General features: G+C 36.3%; 2 protein-coding genes across 2 annotated transcripts; both read right to left on the minus strand.

The window, feature by feature from the left end:
- Positions 1-3977: 3977 nt before the first annotated feature.
- Positions 3978-4898, minus strand: LOC130865024 (olfactory receptor 13G1). The gene has a single exon (XM_057755854.1). It carries the CDS (start codon positions 4896-4898, stop codon positions 3978-3980), a length of 921 nt encoding a protein of 306 aa, XP_057611837.1.
- Positions 4899-14688: 9790 nt separating this feature from the next.
- LOC130865521 (olfactory receptor 6F1) lies at positions 14689-15615 on the minus strand. The gene has a single exon (XM_057756627.1). It carries the CDS (start codon positions 15613-15615, stop codon positions 14689-14691), a length of 927 nt encoding a protein of 308 aa, XP_057612610.1.
- Between the last annotated feature and the right edge of the window lie 8773 nt (positions 15616-24388).

The following is a 24388-nucleotide window of genomic DNA, read 5'->3' on the forward strand; positions in this document are numbered from 1 at the left end:
TATATTATTGTGAGTTAATAGTACACCATTTCAATATCTTATTTATTTATCCATGCTAGGGTGAACATTAAGTCTTAAGTTATGTATCAAGTGCTATGAACATTTTACAATAAACATGTGCAGGTATCTATTAAATATCTTGATTTCATTTTCTTTGAGTGAATTCCCAGCTGCTGGATTACTACATCCTATGGTAGCTTAGTTTTACTGATTTTTCTTTTGGTTGTTTAAGACAGGGTTCCTCTCTGTAGCCCTGGCTGTCCTGGAACTAGCTTTGTAGCCCAGGCAGGCCTCAAACTCAGAGAAATCCACCTGCCTCTAACTACTGAGTCAGGATAAAAGGCGTGCACCACCACTGCCTGGCTAGTTTTACTGTCTAAAAGCAACCAGAATGTTGCTAAGCAGTACAGCTTATTTAAAACTTATTTTTGAAAGAAAGTAAACAAAAATTCACGATTTAAGTATCATCCATCCTGTTACTTTACTGGCTTGATATTGCACAGACCCTATGTGAGTACAAACAACCATTGTGATTTCATGTATACAACTTTGTCATGCTCAGAAAAAATATCCTTGTTGTCAATGCTCACTAGCTGTGTAATTTACAATTTTCTCACTCTTTTGAAATGACTCATGAAGATTGTGGGGAGGATGTGTAGTATAGATGTCCCATTTAGAGATGAACACCTGATTCTCTTATTCTCATAATCATGCCAGGAGTGCATCAGTGTTTATATCTTGCAGTGTTAGTCATTATTTTAACTTACAGAGTTTGTAGTTAGGTAGGAATACTAATGACTGCCCATCTAGTAGTATGCCCTTCCTCTATGAAGGTTAGACAGTGGGGATGAAGATTTCAGGTTTGTATAACACCATAATATGAGTGAAATAGCAGCCTTCAGAATGGAAAAAATATTCATAATCAACTTTTTCTAACAGAAGGTTTGTTTGTCAAACATACAGGAAACTTGAAAAACTAATCACCAAGAAAACCAAAAGGCTAATTGAAAATATGGAAAACCAAAAGGCTAATTGGAAATACACGGAAAGTTCAGAAACATTAAATAAAAATGACTGAATTTTTTAATAATCAACACACTTAGCAGACAAATTTAAAATAAAACTTTGAGATTTAAAATTTAAAAGACAAAAGGGAACCAATTTGGAGACTTTGTTGAGAAAATAAAAACATTTACTGTTAGTGGGAGTGAAAATTGGTGAGTCAATATGAAAATCATTAATGATATTTTCAAAAAACTAAAACTAGATCTACTACATGATTTAACTATACCATTTCTGGTCACATTCCCAAAGTACTCTACATTCTACTCTAGAAATACTTTCTCATTCATGTTCATTGTTGCTCACAATACCCAAGAAACAGAAACAGCCTAGATATCTATCAACTGACGAATGGATACTAAAAATGTGGGACATTTATACAATGGAATGTCTTTCAACTGAAAGACGTGCAGTTGGGAGATAAATGGGTCAAACAGGTCATAATCACTATAAATTACATAAACCAGCCACAGAAAATATTGCATAGTTTCTCTCATCAATGGGTGATAGCTTTTAATTTATAGATAAGGGTTTAAATTGTAGTACCCATGTAAGTCATAAAAGATGGAAGCTGCCATGGTATGGGGGGCACTGTGTTCAAGGGGAAGATGATGTCACTCAGGTGCTGTGAAGGAGGTAATAATGAGGCGTGAAGAATAAAAGGAGGTGGAGGCTGAGTGTAGGGTAGATGAGGGAAAACAGGAAAGTGTAATTAAGGCTTAATACTTTTTTTTTTGGATTTTCAAGACAGGGTTTCTCTGTAGCTTTTTGGTTCCTGTCCTAGAACTAGCTCTTGTAGACCAGGCTTTGCCTCGAACTAACAGAGATCCGCCTGCCTCTGCCTCCCGAGTGCTGGGATTAAAGGCGTGTGCCACCACCACCTGGCAAGGCTTAATACTTTTGATGAGCCTATATGGTAACCTGATACTATAGAAGCTTCCTAAAATATATACCCTAAATGATAGGTATACAAACGGGGGTACCCTACATTCACCAGGAAGACAATGTCTCTCTAAGATACAGTTGGATAACAAATGCCAGGTATGGGTTAACTTTATTGGAGTTGTTGGTTTGTGGATTTCTATAGACATATCCCAAACCTGATCAGCTATTGACATTTCTCTTGGGTGCCTTTTTAGAATACGATGGTGAGACCTTTTGCTGAAGATATCATATCAATGATTAATTGAATTTAGCTATTTTTAGATGATTCCTGGGACTTGCTACTGCTTCCTAAGGAAATGAAACTTACCTCTTAGAGTGAGTTTAGAAATAGCAGAGTCAGCCCAGTGTTCCACTGTGGGTCCCTGCTTCTGTTTCCATCAGTTGGTGGAAGAAGGTTCTATGGTGTTATTTAAGGTATTCATCAGTCCTACTACAAGACAAGGTCAGTTTGGACACCGTCTCCTCTATTACTTAGGGTCTTAACTGGGGATACCTGGGAATTTTTTTTTTTTTACTTATTTATTTATTTTTATTCTTTTTTAATTAAAATTTCCACCTGCTCCCCATTTCCCATTTCCCTCCCCTCCTCCCAAATATTGCCCTCCCCCCAATTCCCTCCCCCTATCCCCACTCCTCTTCTCCTCCCCCCACTCCATTCCCCCTCCCTCTCGATACTGAAGAGCAGTCCAAATTCCCTGCCCTGCGGGAAGACCAAGGTCCTTCTATCTACGTCCAGAAAGGTGAGAATTTCACTAGTTTCTTGCTAGCCCTATAATGGCTCCCTCAATCAAAACATTTCTTTCCTTGCTCTCATCTCTGTCCTTCCTCCATTTTACTAACTCATATCTTCAAGTTCTCTTCCCCCTCCCCTTCTCCTAACTTCTTCCCCTCTGTCTTCCCTTCTCTCCCCACCCCATGCTCCCAATTTTGCCAGACAATCTTGTCTATTTCCTTTTTCCAGGTGAATCTATGCATGTTTTTCTTAGAGTCCACATTGTTACTTAGTCTCTCTAGAATCATGAACTATAGGCTCAATATCCTTTGTTTTACAGCTTGTATCCACTTATGAGTGAGCATATCCCATGTTCAACTTCTGTGTCTGGGTTACCTCACTCAGGATGGTCTTTTTTTTATTTTATTTATTTATTTATTTTATTTTTTTTAATTTTTATTTTTATTCTTTTTTAATTAAAATTTCCACCTGCTCCCCGTTTCCCATTTCCCTCCCCTCCTCCCAAATATTGCCCCTCCCCCCACTCCCCTCCCCCTATCCCCACTCCTCTTCTCCTCCCCCCACACCATTCCCCCTCCCTCTCGATACTGAAGAGCAGTCCAAATTCCCTGCCCTGCGGGAAGACGAAGGTCTTCTATCTACGTCCAGGAAGGTGAGCATCTAAACAGGCTAAGCTCCCACAAAGCCAGTTCATGTATTAGGATCAAAACCTAGTGTCATTGTCCTTGGCTTCTCATCATGATAATTTTATGTTAAGTCATCATTTAACTCATATAAGTCCGCGCTTTTGTTTTCTGTCATATTGGAAGAAAACACTTATTTTTAATAACATCTATGAACAGATTTTAATGGAGTATCTAATATCTTCTTAAATTCTTTTCATATTTAGGATCATTTGTAATCTCAAATTTGAATGCATCTTATATAGAATGAAAGTTCATTTTCATATTAGTGGGAAAGTGCTTGGTGTTTATTAAAGAAATTATATGAGCTGATTTCTCAAAGCATTTGAAATAGCTCATTAGATAATGCTGTTTATATATTCTGAAGTGACTAATCCTGTTTTATATAAATACTTCCCTGTGTCATTTCTCCAATGAGCTATGACTTTTTAAAAATGGGAAGTGGATTTTTTATACCGTAATTATGTACTATTGAGGTGCTTAAAAATATATCAATTTGAGACGTTATAGGATATGGTTTGACAGGAATAAGGTTATATTCCCTTCTGAAACCATTAACCTTTCACAAATGCAAACGCTTTCCTAATTCCTGCCTGCATCTCCTTGTTCCGGAAACTGTACACTATTGGGTTCAATGTGGGAGTTACTAGGGTATAAAGTGCAGCCACCACCTTGTCCCTTTCAAAGGTGTAGCTGGATGCAGGTCGAATATAGGTGTAGATCACAGGGGAATAGTAAAGGGACACCACGATAAGGTGGGATGAGCAAGTGGAAAAGGCCTTCTTGCCTTCTGTGGTGCGGATGCGGAGAATAGCAGCAATGATAAAGCCATAGGAGATGCAGGTGAGGGTGAAGTCCCCCACAGCCAGAGTGATATCGGCAACATAGACCATCACCTCATTGACTCTCACGGGACTGCAGGACAATGCTAGTAGTGGGGGTATTTCACAGAAGAAGTGATCAATGATATTTGGCCCACAGAAAGTCAGTCTCAGAATAAGACCTGTGTGCACCCAGGAATTGGTTACTGCTATACCCATGACAATGCTGAGCAAGGCTACACATGAGTAGTGGTTCATAATCGTACTGTACCGAAGTGGGAAACAAATGGCCACATAGCGGTCATAGGCCATGGTAGTGAAGAGGACCATCTCAGCCCCCAGCGACCATGTAAAGAAGAAGAGCTGGGTCATGCAGCCCCCGTATGAGATCAATTTTTCTGATGTTAGCATTGTTCCCAGCATCTTCGGTATGATGCTCGTTGTGCAGATGATGTCCATAACAGCTAGGGCCAGGAGCAGAATGTACATGGGAGTGTGCAAGGCAGTGTTATAGATTATGGCAATGACAATTAGCATATTGCCAACGAAAGCCACAAGGTAGATAAAAAGAAAGATAATGAAAAGAATTCCCTGAAGTTCAGATTTCTGAGTGAGTCCCAGAATCATAAACTCTTTAACAATGCTGTAGTTCATAGTGCATAAGTGGTTAATCAGCAATTAACACTAGGTTAATCTCCTAGTGTGAACAATGGAGAATTAAAGGCACCATTGCAAGTGATTCTGCTGAACGTGTGCTGTTTTAAGTACTGATGAAGCCCAGCTTTGGAGCATGAGCTCTGCTATGATGTGATTCTCGTTTGCGGGCAGTCCACTCTAGTCTCCAGATTTCATTCTCTGATTCTCTTTCTTCCATGGATTGCTTAAACTAAGTGAAGGCAATAATGGGAATAAAAATATGAGAAATAAACCTGTTATCAAATATTACAATAATATTTCACTTGAAATTTATCTGAATATAATTTGTATTCACATATGTACATTAATAAATATATTATGAAAATACATATCTTAAGAATTTGGTTGATTGTATAATGGTAATAAAATGACTTTCCTTGACAAGGTAAAAGCAGGAATATTTGGAACAATATAAGCTGGTGGAACTAATCATAATCAGTATGTTTCAAAGAAAAATATTCAGCAAGTTATGTTGATATTGTGTATTTGTGAAACTCCTGACCATCTCCTTGAAGTCCAAATCCTCAAAATAATTTTGACACATGTCTTTTTTTGCATAGTTTTCTACCTTTGTGAGGACATTGATAAAATTCTGTTAAATAACTTTTGTTGACTGCAATTCAAGATAAACCCATTTCTAAATATATATACCCCACTATGTGTCTATTTCAATAATGTGTGTAAATTATCCTTGCAACCTCCGTAAGTCCCATATGGAATAAGTTAATTGTCCATCATGCTGTAATGTGTAAATAGAATGTGATGTGTTATACAGTGGTTTACTTTACAACCTTCAAATAACTATTGTTTGCAAAATGAAAGACTTTGTATAAATAATTAGATAAATAACAGGTATAGAAAGAAAATATTGTGATTTCAAAAATATGTATCTTGTAGAAATACAGAGCAGACAGATGAAGAGTGTGAATTTGTAAATATGGCCTTCAATTCTCAGTCTATGTTCAGTGATTTAATAGAGATGGTGGCTCCATTGAGTACTTTGATTATTAAATACTGGCTTATGTAACTCACTATATTTCATACTTGCTTACCAATTACATGACTCCTGCTTGACTTCTTCATACAGAGATATTTTCTTCTGTCTTACTATGTTCTGAGGCCTGATAAATGTAATATTGTTTTTATAAGTTTTGAAGGATATTTTGAAGATCATGAAGATAAGAGACTAAAAAGAAATAAACTGCGAGAAAGGTCTTAAAATGAATAAGTAAGGAAGTTAGGATGTGGCAAAATGGTGTCCTAAGTAAATGGTAGCATCTTAAATATACTTACGTGTATGTGTGTGAAATATCAAGACTGAATGCGATAAGAAAACTAAAGTTCAAGAAATTATCTTGTGTAGAGTCAATAGGGATATGATGTGGGATTCCCTTTTGTATGCTTTGAATACCATTGGTTAATAAAGAAATTGTCTTAGGCCTGTGTTAGAATAGAGCTAGGTGGGGAAAACTAACCCCAATGCTGGGAGAAAGGAGGCGGAACCAGAGAGAAGCCATGGAGCCGCTGAAGGAGACCAACACTCCAGAACTTTGCTGCTAGGCCACCGAGCCTAGTAGTAAAATATAAAATAATGGAAATTGGTTAAATTAAGATATAAAGCTAGCTAATAAGAAGTTAGAGCTAATAGGCCAAACAGTGATTTAATTACTACAGTTTCTGTGTGGTTATTTTGAAAGTCTGGGTGGCCAGGAAATGAACAAATGGCCTCGTAATACAGGGATATATAACACTTCTAAGGGAAAAACTGATATGTAGTATTTCCTAAATTTAGACAAACATCCCTGATGCTAGCATATAGGATTAATTTAGAGGAGACCTGTATTTTATCCATCTTGATCTGATTCCACACTTAACAACTGCTTGTGCATTTTGGAAAAAAATAATTTATCTAACTATGGCTTGTTCTTTATCTTTCATTATTTAATAAGACCCTCAGAAAAATAAAGTTATGCAAAACCTATAACTACATACAGAGATGATTTAAACAGGTTCATTACCTATAACTACATACAGAGATGATTTAAACAGGTTCATTACCTATAACTACATACAGAGATGATTTAAACAGGTTCATTTTGTTTTTCAGGATGAAGGAACAATCCTGAGTAAATACAAGCAATGTCTTCGCAATGAGTAATTTTGAAGTCTAAGTCTTTTTAATGACACTTGAATGAGACTATTAAACAATAATTTATACTACATAATCATATTGTATATGAGGAATGATTTTTGACATTGATAGAGCTAACAGACATACTCCTATCATAGAGTTAGCACGGTGGCATGGATATCATGATCCTGGTCATCTAATGGCATGTGGCTTTTGTTCCAATATTATTGAGAATTTCTATGTCTAAATCATGCTGCATAATTCCTGACATTTCTGCAGAAACTGTCAGTTCCATTGGCACTGCAAAGAGCACACACGTCGAAGGAGCCTTTGAGCTTCATGGGAATCTGATGGTAGAAATTATCCCATGTTCTATTCCTGGATGACTTCTGCCAGACTCTTTCTCTCTAGGCAATTCCCTAAATAACACTGATAAATCAAATACACTCAAGCATTGTGTAAAAAGTAACATTGTCTTTAGCCTAGCTTCTGTCACTGCTAAAGTACTAAAACAGAGATGAAAATAGGCATTTATAATTATTAGAGATTTCAAAAATGACCAAGGAAAGATAAGAATGAAAGATCCTCACTAAATAGGAATTCTATAAATCATAAAAATATGAAATGTGGTATCCTGGGCATCTTGATAAACACCCATCATTACAGTACTCAGGAAGATGAGACATGGGATCATCAGAAGTCTGAGACCAGTCTAGACTGAATAATATGTTTCAAGACAATCTGAACCACACCATTTGACTCATTCTCCCTTAAAACCAAAAGGTAAAATGTGAGTATGACAATACTTACGTACATATCTTTTCTTTACTAAGCAATCATCAGCTGGTAATCCTAGAATTGGCCATGTTTTGCTATTGAGGCATTCTCTGCACAAAAAGACATTTCAGACTCCAGATTTTGGAACAGCTGGGCAACAATGGAGATCCCAGACCAATGTTATACCTGTTTCTGCAAATTGCAACTGTATACAATAATTCCAAAACATTTTGTCCTTTATATTTAGAAAGAGACAGTGATTTGAGTTCATTTAAAATTCCTCCCTTTTTTGTTCCAGATGATCACATCCTTAACTAGAACGAGTAGGATATGTACATCAAATGAGCGATGAAATCCTTACACAAACATTTTTTCCTTGAGAGGTGTTTAAAATTAAAATGCATAATTAATTTATGAATTAAATTTAAGGAAATTTAAAGAGTTTTTGCTAAGCAATTTTCCAACCATTCACATTGTTGATATTCTGTTCATCAGTGGTCATTCTGTTAAGCTCCAGTTTCTTGTTCTTATTGTTTGTTTTGTTTTTATACTGAGGATTGAAACCAGAGGTATTGGGCAATATTGCAAGACTGATTTATTCATATTTTATATGAAATTGAAACAACTGAGAAGTCATCCAGACAATAAAAATACATGTGTTAGAAGTTCTCCTTTGTTTGAATTGGATTACAAGCTATGGATAGATCTTTCATGCTGTTTTTGAATTAAATAAATTATTTAATTCATAAATATCCTGGTATAATTTGATCACTACCACTCTCACAAATACTCACTTAAGTGCTTGGCTGGGCTGTATCATATTGGAGTGGAATCTTGTATTAAATCAACAGGAAAACTCAAAAGAGACAGTAGTCACGATCAGTGTCTAAGTATCTCTCTGTGCTTTCTTATATATAAATTTCTCCTCACTTATGGTATATCAAGATTGCTAGCTTTCATTCAAACTCAGGAATCCTGAGAGACAGTACCTTGAGTTAGTTTGTTTAGGGTTACATTAAAGTGGATCTCAGAGGGACAATTAAAACATGCCTATACCGGCTAATAATCACAAAATTAAATGACTTGCTTTTTATGTAGCCACATGTCACACAAAAGGCATTATAAGAACATAGGTTAGGGGCTTAAACAATGAGAAATATTAGAGACACAGTGATTCATGGGGTTATTGGGTAGCTACTGTCTGGAGAGCTTTTTTCTCTGCCAATAGAATTTAGAATAAACATGTAACTAAATGGTAGACCCCTTGCCTGCAATATGAAAAGGCATGAATTTTAAAAAAGTAAATTTAAAATTTTTTTAAAATGTAATTCTTACAAAAAAGTAAAAAAAGAACAATATATAGGAAAACATTCTAAGATTAAGTCAGTGTATAAGTATTCTCAATTTAGTCCTCTATAAAATAACAATCAGGGATTTACAAATAAATTATTGGGCCAAATTATTCTTTAGTTAAATATAGTGAACAATCTTAAATGCAATGCCTTCCTGAAATGAATCATTTATAAATCTATTCATTCTTTCGTTGCTGTTTATGTTTGTATTCCAGAAGCCCAACCAATCTGTGGGACAGATTCATGTCAAGGTCATGGCATCTCTGACCTGTTTGCTTGATATTTTTACTGTTATAAACAATTATTGAACATGAGCATGCATTTTCATATTTAACATAGAGATCTATTCTATTTGTTTATGCCAGGGTAACTGTACCGGAGTGAATGTTATATCATCTCCACAGACACGTTAGTACGTCAGTACTTTACTGGCTGAATTAAATGGCTTGTATTTATAATGATGTGCTATATCTAAATAAAGTATATTTTCAATATTACAAGAAACAGGAGTTTTATGTAATTGTCAAACATCAAGTACAAATAAAACATTTTTTTAAAAAATGATTTACCTTGTTTTGGTATTACTTTTAAAAGTAAAATAACTGACTGTATTTTATATAAGAAAATTATGTTATCATTGTAGACATTTGTATAATACAATATACAATATGATAACTAAACAATCTGAATTATTTGAAAAATGTGTTTAAGGGGATATAAAGAAAGAAATTTAATTAATAAATATCACTACTGCCCTTGAACCAACTATTTAAATATGTTGGTTCCAAGCCCATCACTATTTTTATTGATAGTTAGATAGATGATGGAAATAAATAGATTATATATATATGTATAGTTGGATAGATAAGCAGATGATAGAGAATAGAGGTAGATTTTAGATAGTTTATGTATTATTATAAGAATTTGGTTCTATACATTATCTATTTGTATAATGCACAAGTCTGTATTCTGCTGAAGAAATTTCTTTGTTTTTTTTCCGTTGAGAAAATGATACTCATCATGTAACTAATTGATTATCATTTTTATTACTTTATTTACTTTTTAGATAACATAAAATTACACCATAGAGAAAACTCTATAGCATATACCAAATTGGCCGTAATGGTTTATATTTCTAACTTCAGTGAGGAAATTGTTTTTTTTCTCACCTCTAATGAATGCTCGTCATTTTCTTCTGTCTAACAACAGATAAGCTAACAACTATGAAGGTTACATTTCATTCTGGTTTATGATTACATTTCCATGATAATTGGTGATTTTAAAGAACTTCATATAGCTCTTGGACATGTATATGTGGCTTTTTTAGTCTGTATATTGGACCCTTTGTCTATTTTCATTTAAAGTTTGTACTTTTTTACTAGTGCATTATTTTAGTTTATCACACACTATAAATTTAAATCATTTATTAGACATATAACTTCTTAATCCTTTTTGTTATATTGCATAGGATATTAGTTTACTCCACTGCTTGACTTCTTTGCTATTTAAAATTTCAGTCTTATCTAGCCACAGACTGTTTTTAGAGGCCAGAACAACTTTATGGAGGATTTTTTAAATGTTTTCTGTTGATACTTTGCAGTTTTGTTTCTGATAATTAAGAGTAATTAATTTAATTGGATAAATGTGCTGCAGATACTAAGACACCATGGATGCAAGCTCAGACTACTATACCCAGCAAAGCTTTCTTTCTCCATCGATGGGGAAAACAAGATATTCCATGACAAAAACAGTTTTAAACAACATGTATCCACAAACTCAGCTTTACAGAAATTACTAGAAGGAAAACCTCAACCCAGGAAAGCCAACAACACTCACAATAGCACAGATATCTGACAACCCTCCACCAGCACAACTCAAAGAAGGGAAACACACAAACACTACCACAAAAAAATAACCGGAGTTAACAACCACTAGTCATTAATATAACTTAATATCAATGAACTCAATTCACCTATAAAAAGGCACAGGTTAAGAGTAATGGATACAAAACCAGGATCCAACATTCAGCTGTTTACAAGAAACACACCTCAACCTCAAAGACAGGCACTACCTCGGAGTAAAGACCTGGGAAAAGATTTTCCAAGCAAACGGACCTAAGAAACAAGTGGGTGTGGCTATACTAATAGCTAATAGAATTGATTTCAAACTAAAATCAATCAGAAGAGATGAAGAAGGACACTTTATACTCATAACAGGAACAATTCATTGAGATGAAGTCTCAATCCTGATATCTATGCCCCTAATATAAAAGCACCCACATATGTAAAAGAAACATTACTAGAACTCAAATCACAAATCAAACTCCACATACTAATAGTAGGAGATTTCAACACTCCTCTCTCACTAATGGACAGGTCAACCAGACAGAAACTTAACAGAGAAATAAGATAACTAAAAGATGTAATGAATCAAATAACAGACATATATAGAACATTCCACCCAAACAGGAAAGAATATATTTTCTTCTCAGCGTCTCATGGAACCTTCTCAAAAATTGATCATATACTTGGTAACAAATCAAACATCCACAGATACAAAAAATTTAGAATAACCACCTGTGTCTTATCAGATCACCATGGAGTAAAGTTAGAATTTAACAATTCCACACCCAGAAAGCCTACAAACTCATGGAAACTGAACAGTCAACTACTGAACCACCCCTGGGTCAAGGAAGAAATAAAAAAAATTAAAGTCGTCCTTGAATTCAACAAAAATAAAGACAAGACATACCCAAACCTATGGGGACGGTATGAAAGCAGTGCTAAGAGGAAGGTTAATAGCACCAAGTGCCCACATAAAGAAAACGGAGAAAGCTCACATTAGAGATTTAACAGCATAGCTGAAAGCTCTAGAAAAAAAAAAAGAAGCAGATCCATATCTATCACCCTGCTCTCTTGTCAGACTGATGAATATCTTAAATATCACCATTGAACCTTCATCTAGCAACTGATGGAAACAGAGACTGAGATCTGCATAGGAGCACTGGACTGAGCTCCCAAAGTCCAGTTGAAGAGTGGGAGGAGTAAGAATATGAGCAAAGAAGTCAAGACCATGATGGGTTCACCCACTGAAACAGTCTACCTGAGCTAATGAGAGTTCAGCAACGCCAGCCGGACTGGGAAGGAACAAGCATAGGACCAAACTAGTCCCTCTGAATGTGGTTGACAGTTGCATGGCTGGGGCAGACGGAGGGGCCACTGGCACTGGACCCAGGATTTATCCCTTCTGCTTGACCTGGCTTTTTGGAAATCTATTCTCTTTGGATGTATACCTTGCTCAGCCTAGAAATAGTAGGGAGGGCCTTGAACCTTAAAGCAATGTGCCTTACCCTCTCTGAGGAGTGAATGGGTGTATGTTGGGGGGGGGTATGTATAGGGAATGGGAGGAGGGGAAGGAGTGGGAAAGATTGTTTTCTTTTTTTAAAAATAAACTACATATGTATAAAAATTCTTTTGGGGTGAAAACACTTTTACTATTGTAGTTATGTAAAAATAAAGTGTGTATAGATATAATGCATATATTTGTGTTTCTGTTCCTTCAGTGTTTCAAAGTAATATCAAAGAAGCATAAGTCATTTTATATTCAGATTTTCTCGGGTTTTTATCTTTATATTTAAATTTAAACAGTATTACAAAAACATTAAAACATAATTTTGGAAAAAAAGATCTTCCTTCTCCAAAGCATCCATCAGCTCCCAATGCATCAACCCATGATGAAATGCTGATGGGTTTGATTTTGTGCACGTCCTGCGGCATTAAAACCATGAGGAGACAAGGCAGAAAGACAAGATCTACAAGTTTCAAATGAGATATTAATATAACCATTAAACTTAAGACAATTTCTTGTACTTTTCTATCTATTAGATTTTCATTACTAAGGGAACTAAGTTTTTAAAAATGTCTACCTGTCTTAACATCTTTAAATGCTCATTTTTTTTCTAAACAGGGTTTTTCTGTATTCCTGCTTTGTGGAACTTGCTTGGTAGATGATCTTGGCCTCAGATTCAGAGATCTGTCTGCCTCTGCCTCCAAAGTCCTAAGATTAAAGGCATTTACCACCAATAACTGCCTAAATGATCATCTTATAAGTTAGTATCATGGGAAATAGTTGATAGTAACAGTAGCCCGTTTACTGCCTAAATCATACTGGTGCCAAACCAGTGCAAGGCCAACTTAGACTTAACAGCTGAAACATATCTCAAAAACCACCACCAACAAAAAAAGCAATCACCTGTAACAGTACTCCCAAAAGTAAGTAAAACCATAGGTTACAGAGAAAGATTATATATTGAATGGCCTCCTGGTACTAAAATTGTTCTAATCTCACAACATCCAGTTGGCTCCTAAAAATCTAGTGCATAATATTCCTTTCAAGTAGACACATATAGTTCTTTGTTATTGCTTCTTTATTTCAGGTGCCATTAATGAAGCCTGTATACAGTTCACCAATTGATGATACATTACCGCAAACCCCATGAGGATGAGGAATAGGTAAAAAGTAAGAGAAATTATTAAAGGACCTCAAAATATTATAATCTTCCTAGGAAAATATACCTCAGGTTTGGTAACCAGAATTCTACCACCAAAGAAAGCACTCATTTTCCAGGAATGATTTATCTCAGAATTCTTGTAATTTATGTCACAACTGAGCTTAAACATTTATTTTTGTTGAATTTGTTTCTGTTTCCTTTCAACTGTAATGCTGTCAGGGGTATGGTAGGATATTTCTATATCTAGTTTTGGACAAAACAGTACACACAACCATTTCCTTTCATTAATTTTAATCTTCTGCTTGTTTTGTTTAGAAATAGCAACTGATCTTTAATTTTAGGAAAAATACCTGTATTTCATTGACAAATATTGGTTGTTTGTAATCTACTGCTTGGAAATAATCATAATCTAATATTATTCTTTTGTAATGCTTGTATATTACTGTACAGGGGACATGAAAGTATCTTGTAACTTCACATATACTTTTTATTTATTTATTATGTATACAATATTCTTTCTGTGTGTATGCCTGAAGGCCAGAAGAGGGCACCAGACCTCATTACAGATGGTTGTGAGCCACCATGTGGTTGCTGGGAATTGAACTCAGGACCTTTGGAAGAGCAGGCAATGCTCTTAACCGCTGAGCCATCTCTCCAGCCCTTCACATATACTTTTTCATCTACATTTTACCTGCAATATCTTGGCTTATTCTTCTCACATCCTTGTAAAATTAATGTTTTACTTTGTGACTATCAGAGTCAAATAATACGTTTTAAATATATACATTCAAAGAGCAAAATGTGTCTCAAAATAAATTTACATTCCCATTTTTTATATTTTTATAAACATTTCTAACTATTCATATTTTGCACATCACACACAACTCTATGAAAAATTTCATGTAAGTGATAAAAATATATTACAAAAGTATTCAGCCCTGTGTTCTTGAAGGAAATGTCTATGGCACTTCAGGAGGTTCACATTCTCCTCCACTTCTTCATCAGAGTTTCTCTGACCTCCTTGTTACGAAGGGTATAGATGAAGGGATTGAGAACTGGAGTTACCACTGTATTGAGGACATGGACAGCTTTGGTCAGATCTAAGTCATCCTTGATGGAGGTTCGAACATGGAGGAAAATTGTGGACCCATACCAGATGAGCACCACAGTGAGGTGGGAGGAGCAGGTAGAGAATGTTTTGCTTCGGCCACTTGCAGAAGGAATCCTCAGGATGGTGCTAATTATGTAAACGTAAGAAATCAGAGTAATGAGACAGGAACTCAGGATAACCACAAAAGCAATCACGAAAGCCACCGTCTCCACTGCCTGTGTACTGGTGCAGGCCAGGGCAATCCAGGGTGCAATATCACAGAAGAAATGATTGATTGCATGAGAGCTACAAAAGGACAAGGTGCTGATGAGGGCTGTTGGCACAGAGATGGCCAGGAAGCCACAAATCCAGGAGCTAAGAGCCAACTGTGCTGAGAGTAGACTGTTCATTATAGCTGGGTAGTGTAGAGGAGAGCAGATGGCAAGATAGCGATCATAAGCCATGGCTGCCAAGAGGAAGTATTCTGTGCAACCTAGTGAGAAAACCAGGTACATCTGCAAAAGACACCCTGAAAATGATATGGTCTGGCTTCTTCCCACCAGGATGGCCAGAGCTTTGGGGACTGCAGCTGTGGTATACCAGATCTCCAAGAATGACAGATTGCTCAGAAAGAAATACATAGGGGTATGTAACTGGTGTGAAGTACTGACCAATACCAAGATTGCCATATTACCACCAATGGTAAGGAGATACATCACCAGAAACAGCATGAAAAGAGAAAGCTGTAAGGTCTGAGGCCCAGGGAAGCCCAAGAGAAGAAAGGCTTGAGCTAGAGTCGCATTCTCTGTGACCATTGTGCTAACTTCAAACCAGAAACAGACTTTCTTCACTTAGGCCTTTAGGCTGTAGTGCAGTCCTAGAAAGATGAAAAGAAGTAATGCCATGAAAGTCTGACATTTAGACCATCAAGCTTGTGTTATCACTGCCAACTGATGTAGAAATAAATGTGCAAAAATCTCCTGAATATTCACTAAAGTCATCATGCTAGCTATATAATAGATTGCTTTTGTGATTATCTTGAGTTCCAAGAATTAAATCCTGCCTCTGACAGACTTATCCAGGAGTCAAAAGGATGACTATTTCAGGGTGATTCATTCACTGTTTTTTTAAATTTTTACCTGTGTGACAAATGGGAAAGTAAAATAGCTTCCAATAGAAGAAATAGCATCTATTTGTTCTGAAACTGGTCCCACAACTTAAATTGGAACCACATTTGACAGTTACAGAGTCAAAGTTCTTTTTTAAATCTTAAACATAGTGTACAGAAGTAGCATTTATATTTCCTGATCTGTATTGTTTCATCTAATGATCTTGATGATGATAATGATAGTAGTAGTGGTAGTAATAAATCTATATGAAACAATTGGGAGAAAATGGATTTCTACATCAGTAACATCAGTAATTGAGAGTAGGTGAAGACTATAATGTAATTCGAAACTTTCTTAAAAATACAAGCTTAACTCATTTCCATTTCCCAGATATTGTAAATAGTTCAGTGACAACATGGGTAAGCAAATAAATGTGAAACTCTGTCCTGTTTCTTTTGTCTGTCCTTGGTGTATGAGGTTGTCTTTTTAAGACAGGTACCTCTTCGTGCTCTGTTTCATTCATAATTTTCTGTCTAATTGTATAGTTCCAGCCGGTGAATCTACAGGGAGCAAGGGAAAAATAGCTTTAATTTTCTTACACTGCAGTAGTAAAACATATCCTATATAGATTATTAATTATTCTATTTGAATAAAAATAGTGTTAGATGTTGTCATTGATCCAGAAGAGAAAAATAAATAGAATAAGATCATCAGGGGTAAATGTTAATTAAGTTTTTTACCCCCCCCATTGTTAAAATGATTCTTTTTTTTTTTTTAACCATTTCTTTTTTTTTTTTTTTGGTAGACCAGGCTGGTCTCGAACTCACAGAGATCCACCTGCCTCTGCCTCCCGAGTGCTGGGATTAAAGGCGTGCGCCACCACCGCCCGGCGTTAAAATGATTCTTAACTATGTGTCATCCTGTGCATCTTGCAGATTGATAGGTACAATGGGTTACAAAAATTGTAATTGTTTAGTTGTTGAAACCCTAAAGCCAAAAGTTAGTATCTTTTGATGTTATTCACTTTTTATTTTGTAAAATGTAGTCAAGGAGCAACAAATCAAATTTATGTTGGCAGCTACCAGTACTGTGAAGTATCTGAATATGATTCTCTAAAATATGGAGTCTTGGCAAAAAGGTGTTTAAACACAGAAGCAATACAGAAAACTGCAGAACTTGGAGGGTCATTAGCTATAATTCTTTCATCCTGAAAATCCACATATGTGGAGATTCTTTCTTGTCTCTACAGTGAAGAAATAACACACCAAGTAAGCAAATGAATTCTCACCAAACACACTCTAATTTCTCATCTATTTCTCACCATTATATCTGTTTTCTTGACACCATACTTCATCATGAGATTCAAGAATATGCATCATTTCTTTTGGTATCTTGGTCTTAATTTTTGAGCGTCTCCCTGTCATGAATCTTAAATAGATATTGTTACACTTGCTCTTTCTAATCTATTCATGAGAGTTGCAATGCTAAATGAAAGTTGGTATTTCAGTCACACTTCATATCTAACATCATCTTCATAAACCTATAAGCATCCTTTTGCTCATATTGTGAACTGAAGATTGGTGATGGTGAGGAGAGGTCATGTTAAAGATTCTACGAAGTATTAATAGACTTATGAGGATGTCTGTGTCCTTGCAGAGTAGAATGTAACAGGTCAGAGACAACTTATCTTAGGCGATGAGTGTTTCCTCTTTATACTCATGTATTTCCTGCCACATTGCTTTAGCTAATATTCTAGTAACTGTTAATTAAATCCTTTTAAAAACTGTTTGTTGAGGTCCCTAGCAACCATCAGCCCAAATGCCCAGACTGTCATCAAACAACATTTGAAGGCTATTGCAAAGATATTCCAGTGTTGCTCTAACCTGCCAGCAGATGTTCCTAGCAATGTATTTTAAAGATCCCTTTATTTGTGGATTTCTTTCTTCTGTATTGTAAAAAAAAAATCAGAAAAGTATTACCACATTAGGAAACATTATTTGTTGTAAAGTAGAAATGTCGTCCTAGATCCTGGTCTCTCAAATGTTGTCTAAAACAATCTTTTATACCAGTTGAATTGAGAGTTGCCCTTGTGTTGAAATCATGCTATTTTATAGACAATGATGATTAAAAACAGAAGCCAAAGAAGTTTCCAAAACAGAACTGTGAAAATTATTTCTAGAGGCTTGACTACAGTCCCAGACAATGCTTAAACTGTATTTTCAGTGACCTTTACATGGGTCTTTCTAACATCAGATTCTTAGGTCAAAAGAGATGATACTTTAATACATGCAGTACAATTTTACTCTATTACGAACTAATATTTGTTTGATACGTGATTATCTTTTTCTATGTTTTTAAAACCTGTGTATAGTGCTTTATAGTTGAATGGATTTAGTACTAATTCTGAGATCACCTAAATAAAACTTGGTCATATTCTGCCAACAAAAAAGAGATAGGAGGATAAGGAAATGAAGTAGATGAAAGATCAAATGCAATCAAAATGTGTAAAAATATGCCATTAAAACACAAACTTATTATCTTAAAATGCTAATACCCACAAACATGTATGATACTGATGTTGAATATGTGAAATCACTTTACTCGGCATAAGAAGGGAGGATCATTTCTGTGTTCAAGGTTATCTTGGGGGCACCCAAAGGTGCTTGACATAGAAAATGGAAAGAAGGGGAAGAAACTATATTTAAAATATTATAATTAAAATATCCTGTGATTTTGAAAATTAGCTACAAGTTGGAACTAACTATTCTATTTCACAGAAACATATTGTTTTAAGCAATTCTTAAGGGCATCTTGTAGTTTAAATTTCTCATGGGTAGAATTTTCAAATTTTGAATATATGATACTACCTTTCTTATAAAGATAGATATTTTTAACTGAAGATAATACATTTGGGTTATTTCTGATTTACAGATTTAAGGTATTAATCAAATGCTACCATCACATAACAAATTATCAATACAAAACAAACCAGAGTTTGGAAAGAATACTTTGAATTCAATATAATCCCTTTGCTTACCCAGTTGTTCTTTCTGCCATAAATGTCATAAAGTTCACACATTGTCTTCCAAACTCACCTTTCTTGTCTTCATAGTATATGATTTTCTTTGCATAAAGGACTACGTTTTATTCTGATCTCTCTGTCTTTTTCTCTCTAGTATGTGTTTGTGTGGCCTGCTTTTCCTCCCTTATGGTTATTACATTGCATTGTATGGTCTACTTTACTTAGTTTTGAATTCATTGCTGTTTGATAAATGCCATCCTCCATGGCTTTTGAAACTCTCCATATTTTTAGTTTACTTTTGACCTTTCTGTGGTAAAACTTTCAGTGTGGTGCATGATGTCTTCCTCTCTTCATGATAATATGTTTCCTGCTAAAAGCAACTAGCTTTTAAGTAACTGCTTAGGTAGAGATGAAACCTTTGGGAGAAAGTTAATAATTTCTCTTGAGAATTTAGGGTCATTTACAAAACCGTGACCTCTGGCTAAACCTTTGAAAATGGAGACTTCAGAATTTTTAGCTTATTCATATTTTATATATATTGAGGCTCTATTTTTTTTCAGTAAACCTTGCAGGTTAGATGGCCATGAGAAACTTGTTCTATGCATTTTGGGTTTTAGTTATGTGTGTTTGCATGTGTTTGTGTGTGTATGTGTGGTGTGACAAAGAGCATGAAGTTGAGTGTGTGTTAGAGCATATTCTGAGGAGTTGGGGGAAGTAATATGGTAAACCTATGTTCATCTGGCGATGGATCGAGAGAGAGACAGAGACCCAATTTGGATCAACCGTCTGAGCTCTTAAGGTCCAAATGAGGAGCAGAAGGAGGGAGAACATGAGCAAGGAAATCAGGACCACGAGGGGTGCACCCACCCACTGTGACAGTGGAACTGATCTATTGGGAGCTCTCCAAGGCCAGCTGGACTGGGACTGAATAAGCATGGGTTGAAACTGGACTCTCTGAACAAGGCGGACAGTGAAGGCTGATGAGAAGCCAAGGACAATGGCACTATGTTTCGATCCTAATACATGAACTGGCTTTGTGGGAGCGTAGCCTGTTTGGATGCTCACCTTCCTGGACCTAGATAGAAGTGGGAGGACCTTGGTCTTCCTGTAGAGCAGGGAATTTGGACTGCTCTTCAGTATCGAGAGGGAGGGGGAGTGGACTAGGGGGTGGGGATAGGGGGAGGGGAGCGGGGGGAGGGGGCAATATGTGGGAGGAGGGGGAGGGAAATGGGAAACGGGGAGCAGTTGGAAATTTTAAGTAAAAAAGAATAAAAAAAAATAAAATAAATAATGTCAAAAGAATGATGATGATATGCAATTCTGCGATGGAACAAGAGTTTGTATATTTTAAGACTATGATCACATACATCCATGATCCCTTTTGGTGGCTGCTTTGGTCCAGATCCCCATTATTTCATTTTATGTATTTTTAAAACAACCTTGTCTCATTTTACATTGCAATCCTAGTTTTCACTCACTCCCTTTTTTCCATTCTCCCCAACTTCCATCCCACTCCACCCCCATCCTTCAGAGAGGGTAAGGCTTCCCCTAGGGAGTCAAAAAAGTCTAGCACATCACTTTGAGGCAGGACCAAGGCCCTCCCTGCCATATATGTTTTTCTTTTTATTAGGGTGTTTGCTTTGAAATCTGAAAAGCTATCATTTTAAATTTATTTTACTTTGACTTCTTAGGTGAATCTATGTCCTTTGTTCTCCAAAAGGATTATTGCTTTCTGAGTAAGAAACTGGTTAATTTCTAAGATATAAAATTTCCTGCTCACATTTTCTGAGTTTTCACAGACCTTGCTATTTCCAGGGCCAAGCAAGTGTTGATATGTAACTTCAATTTTCTGATAAAAAGATATAGAGGGCACGATGGGATTATTTTAGTGTCTGTGATGTCTATTTGTCATCACTCCCTTAGGAATTTGTATACAAGTGTTCAAGGGGAAGTGAATAGGGTAGGTAAAGAAAGAAATAGGTTTTAATAGAAATGTTCCAAGAGATTAGAGTCATAAATCACACATCTTGCCCATACTGCAGGCAGAATAGATTGTAGGTGGAAGGTTTTATGGTCCTATATGTGTCCTAGTCCCACCACTGGAACCCTTGCTGGTTACAGAAAATGACCTGTTTAGGCTTCATATACTACTTTACTTGGAATACTCACTGGTGTTACATGCACATGATTCAGGAAGTTCCATATTGCCTTACGAACATCCCCAAATTTCAGGAATCTCTTTCCATATCTCGTCTCAATACCTCTCTTTCCCATCTGATCCTTCCCATACCCACTTATCCCCAGACCAACTCCAAAATATATTCTGTTTTTCCTTCCTAGGGAGATTGACACATCCCTGCTAAACCTTTTAATCTAACTTCTCTGCAACTGTGGATTGTTGTGTGATTATCCTTTACTTAACAACTAATATCCACTTGGTAATACACATCATGTTTGTCAGTCTGTGTATGAGTTTCCTTAATAAGGATGACTTTATTTTCTCTTTCCTCCCATTTGTCTGCAAATTTCATGATGTCACTTTTTTTAATAGCTGAGTAATTCTTCATTGTGCAAACATACATTTTCATTTTTTTATTGAGGGACATCTAGATTGTTTCAAGTTTCTGGCTATTATGAATAAAGTCATTGTGATCATATTTTAGCAAGTGTCCTTGTATTAAGATTGGAAGTCATTTGTCAGTATTCCAAAAAAGTCTTATAGCTGGATTGTGATGTAGATCGATTCCAAATTTCTGTAGTACTTCCCTATTGATTAAATAATAGCTATGGATGTTTGCACTCCAACCAGCAAAGTAATAGTGTCCACCTTGCCCCATATAGTGACTCTGCTGATTTGTTTATTATGTTGTTCAGCTTAGGCATTATGACAGATGTGAAATGTAATCTCAAAATAGTTTTGATTAGAATTTCCTTGAGGGCTAAGGATATTAAACATGACTTTAAGTTTTTTCCATCTACTTGAGAGTCCTCAAGTGAGAGTTTCCTCTACTTCATGGATGTTGACTATTTTTTTAATTGTTTCTCAGTCATTTGAAATTTTTTATTGAGAATCTTTTGTTTTAACATATAGTTTGTTTAATTAATGTTTAGTTTCTTTAGTTCTTTATTTATTTTGTGTAGTAGCCCTACATTTGATGTAGAGTTAGTGATCTCTCAGAACTTCTGGGAGTGGTCAACCAGTAGCTTGTCAGACATGAGGCTCAGGCCAGGAGAGACAGTCCATGGCCAGGAACTGGAAGTGTATGGCCAGGGACCTAGGATAGAGACCAACACAACTGACAAAACAGGTTAATGAAATGATTCCTAATGATATTCTACTGTTCTCACCAATCGATACCTAATCCAACCATCACCAGAGAGGTTTCATTGGACATCTGATAAGAGAAGATGCACCGTCACATAGCCAAATATTAGGTGGAGTTTAGAGCACTCCCCAGCAGAGGAGGGGGAAGATCGTAGCAGTGAAAGGGTTGTAGACACCATAAGGACATGCCCCACAGAATCAATTTAATAAGGCTTATAGAAACTCACAAAGACTGAAGCAATAGTCATGGAGTCTGCATGGGTCTCTACTACATCCTCTGAAAATATGTTGCTGTTGTTTAGTTCAGTGTTTTCTGGGACTCCTAATAGGGCAATGACACTTTTGCCTTTGCTTTGGACCTTTTCATCCTACTGAGTTGCTTTGTCAAGCATTGATATGAGGGTTTGTGCCTATTCTAATTATATCTTTCTTCGCCATGTTTAGTTGATAACTCTGGAAGACCTGCACTTTTCTGAAGGAACTCAATGAGTAGTATATCTGGGGAGAGGCTTGTAGAGGACTGGTAAAAATGGAGTGAGGGTATGTTGTGTTTGGGATGTATTATATAAGAGAAGAATATATAAAAAGAAAAGTGAAAAAAATAAATCCCGACTGGTGGCTCGAACCACTGCTTAAAGCCATAGTTTAGGGTCTGGAGGATACCTGATTTAATTTTCATATTGGTGAGTCCTGGAATAAGAAATTAAACCAGGGATATGTGGGGTAGTAGCAGAAACAGAGACAATTTTCTTAAGAGAAAATTACTTAGGAAATTGGAAATGAATCAAAACTGGTGAAAAAGTCAAAATTTCAGTGGTCCCATACCTGGAGCCTTGTGGAATGTTTATGCCTCATTTACATACCACACACTGTGTTCTTTATAGATAATTTACATATTACATACTTTGTTATGTATGCTGTATTTGTCACACATAGTCCATGGTCAAAGGGATTTGCAGTCTTTCTCAGTAATCTATTTCCTTCATATTTTCTTCCACATTTATATACAACCTCCTTCTTTATCCTGTTTTCTAACATTGTAATCAAGCAAGATAAATGATTTCTCTTATACTTGGGTTGTGCTGGTTTGTTGCAAGGTAAGGAGCCACTTATTTTTCCTGGCTGCCTGGCTAGCTTAGCCCCAAAATAACCACACAAAAAATGTATTAATTAAATCACTGCTTGGCCCATTAGCTCTAACTTCTTATTTGCTAACTCTTACAACTTAGTTTAACCCATTTCTATTAATATTTGTATTGCCACACAGCAGTGGCTTACCGATAAAATTCCCAGCATCTGTCTCTGGTAGATCCATGATGTCTCTCTGACTCTGTTTTCTTCCTCCCACAATTCAGTTCTGTCTTCTCCCCCTACTTAAGTTCTCCCCTATAAGGCCAAGGCCGTTTCTTTATTCATTAACCAATACAAGCAACACACAGAGGGGACTCCCACATAGCTGTGTGAGATTGATTTTAGATGTAGAAATCCATAACAAGTAGCAGTAACTAACTGGGACACAGAGTCAAAGAAGCATATCAAACTCAGTTGAAAGATGTAGACGTACCAAGGACAAAACACAAATTTTAAAAAGTAGGCTCCTCAGCCCTCAAGCAGCAGAAGTATTTTTTCTAATTTTATTTTATTTTTATTTTTCCATTCAAATATTTACACTTCCTTCCCTCCTCCCAATCCCCTCTCACTCCCCCACTTACCCTCCTCTCTCCCCTTCCCTTCTTTTTTTCTTTTTATTATTATTATTTTTATTCTTTTTTAATTAAAATTTCCACCTGTCTCCGTTTCCCATTTCCCTCCCCCTCCTCCCAAATATTGCCCCCTCCCCCCACTCCCCTCCCCCATCCCCACTCCTCTTCTCCTCCCCCCACTCCATTCCCCCTCCCTCTCTCGATACTGAAGAGCAGTACAAATTCCCTGCCCTGCGGGAAGACCAAGATCCTCCCACTTCTATCTAGGTCCAGGAAGGTGAGCGTCCAAACAGGCTAAGCTCCCACAAAGCCAGTTCATGTATTAGGATCGAAACCTAGTGCCATTGTCCTTGGCTTCTCATCAGCCTTCATTGTCGGCCATGTTCAGAGAGTCCAGTTTCAACCCATGCTTATTCAGTCCCAGTCCAG

This window comes from Chionomys nivalis, chromosome 23, assembly GCF_950005125.1.
Source record: "Chionomys nivalis chromosome 23, mChiNiv1.1, whole genome shotgun sequence".
NCBI lineage: Eukaryota > Metazoa > Chordata > Mammalia > Rodentia > Cricetidae > Chionomys > Chionomys nivalis.

Bases quoted from the DNA above. Each gene is read 5' to 3' on its own strand.
- LOC130865521 (XM_057756627.1), bottom strand. From the start codon at position 15,615: ATGGTCACAGAGAATGCGACTCTAGCTCAAGCCTTTCTTCTCTTGGGC.
- LOC130865024 (XM_057755854.1), bottom strand. From the start codon at position 4,898: ATGAACTACAGCATTGTTAAAGAGTTTATGATTCTGGGACTCACTCAG.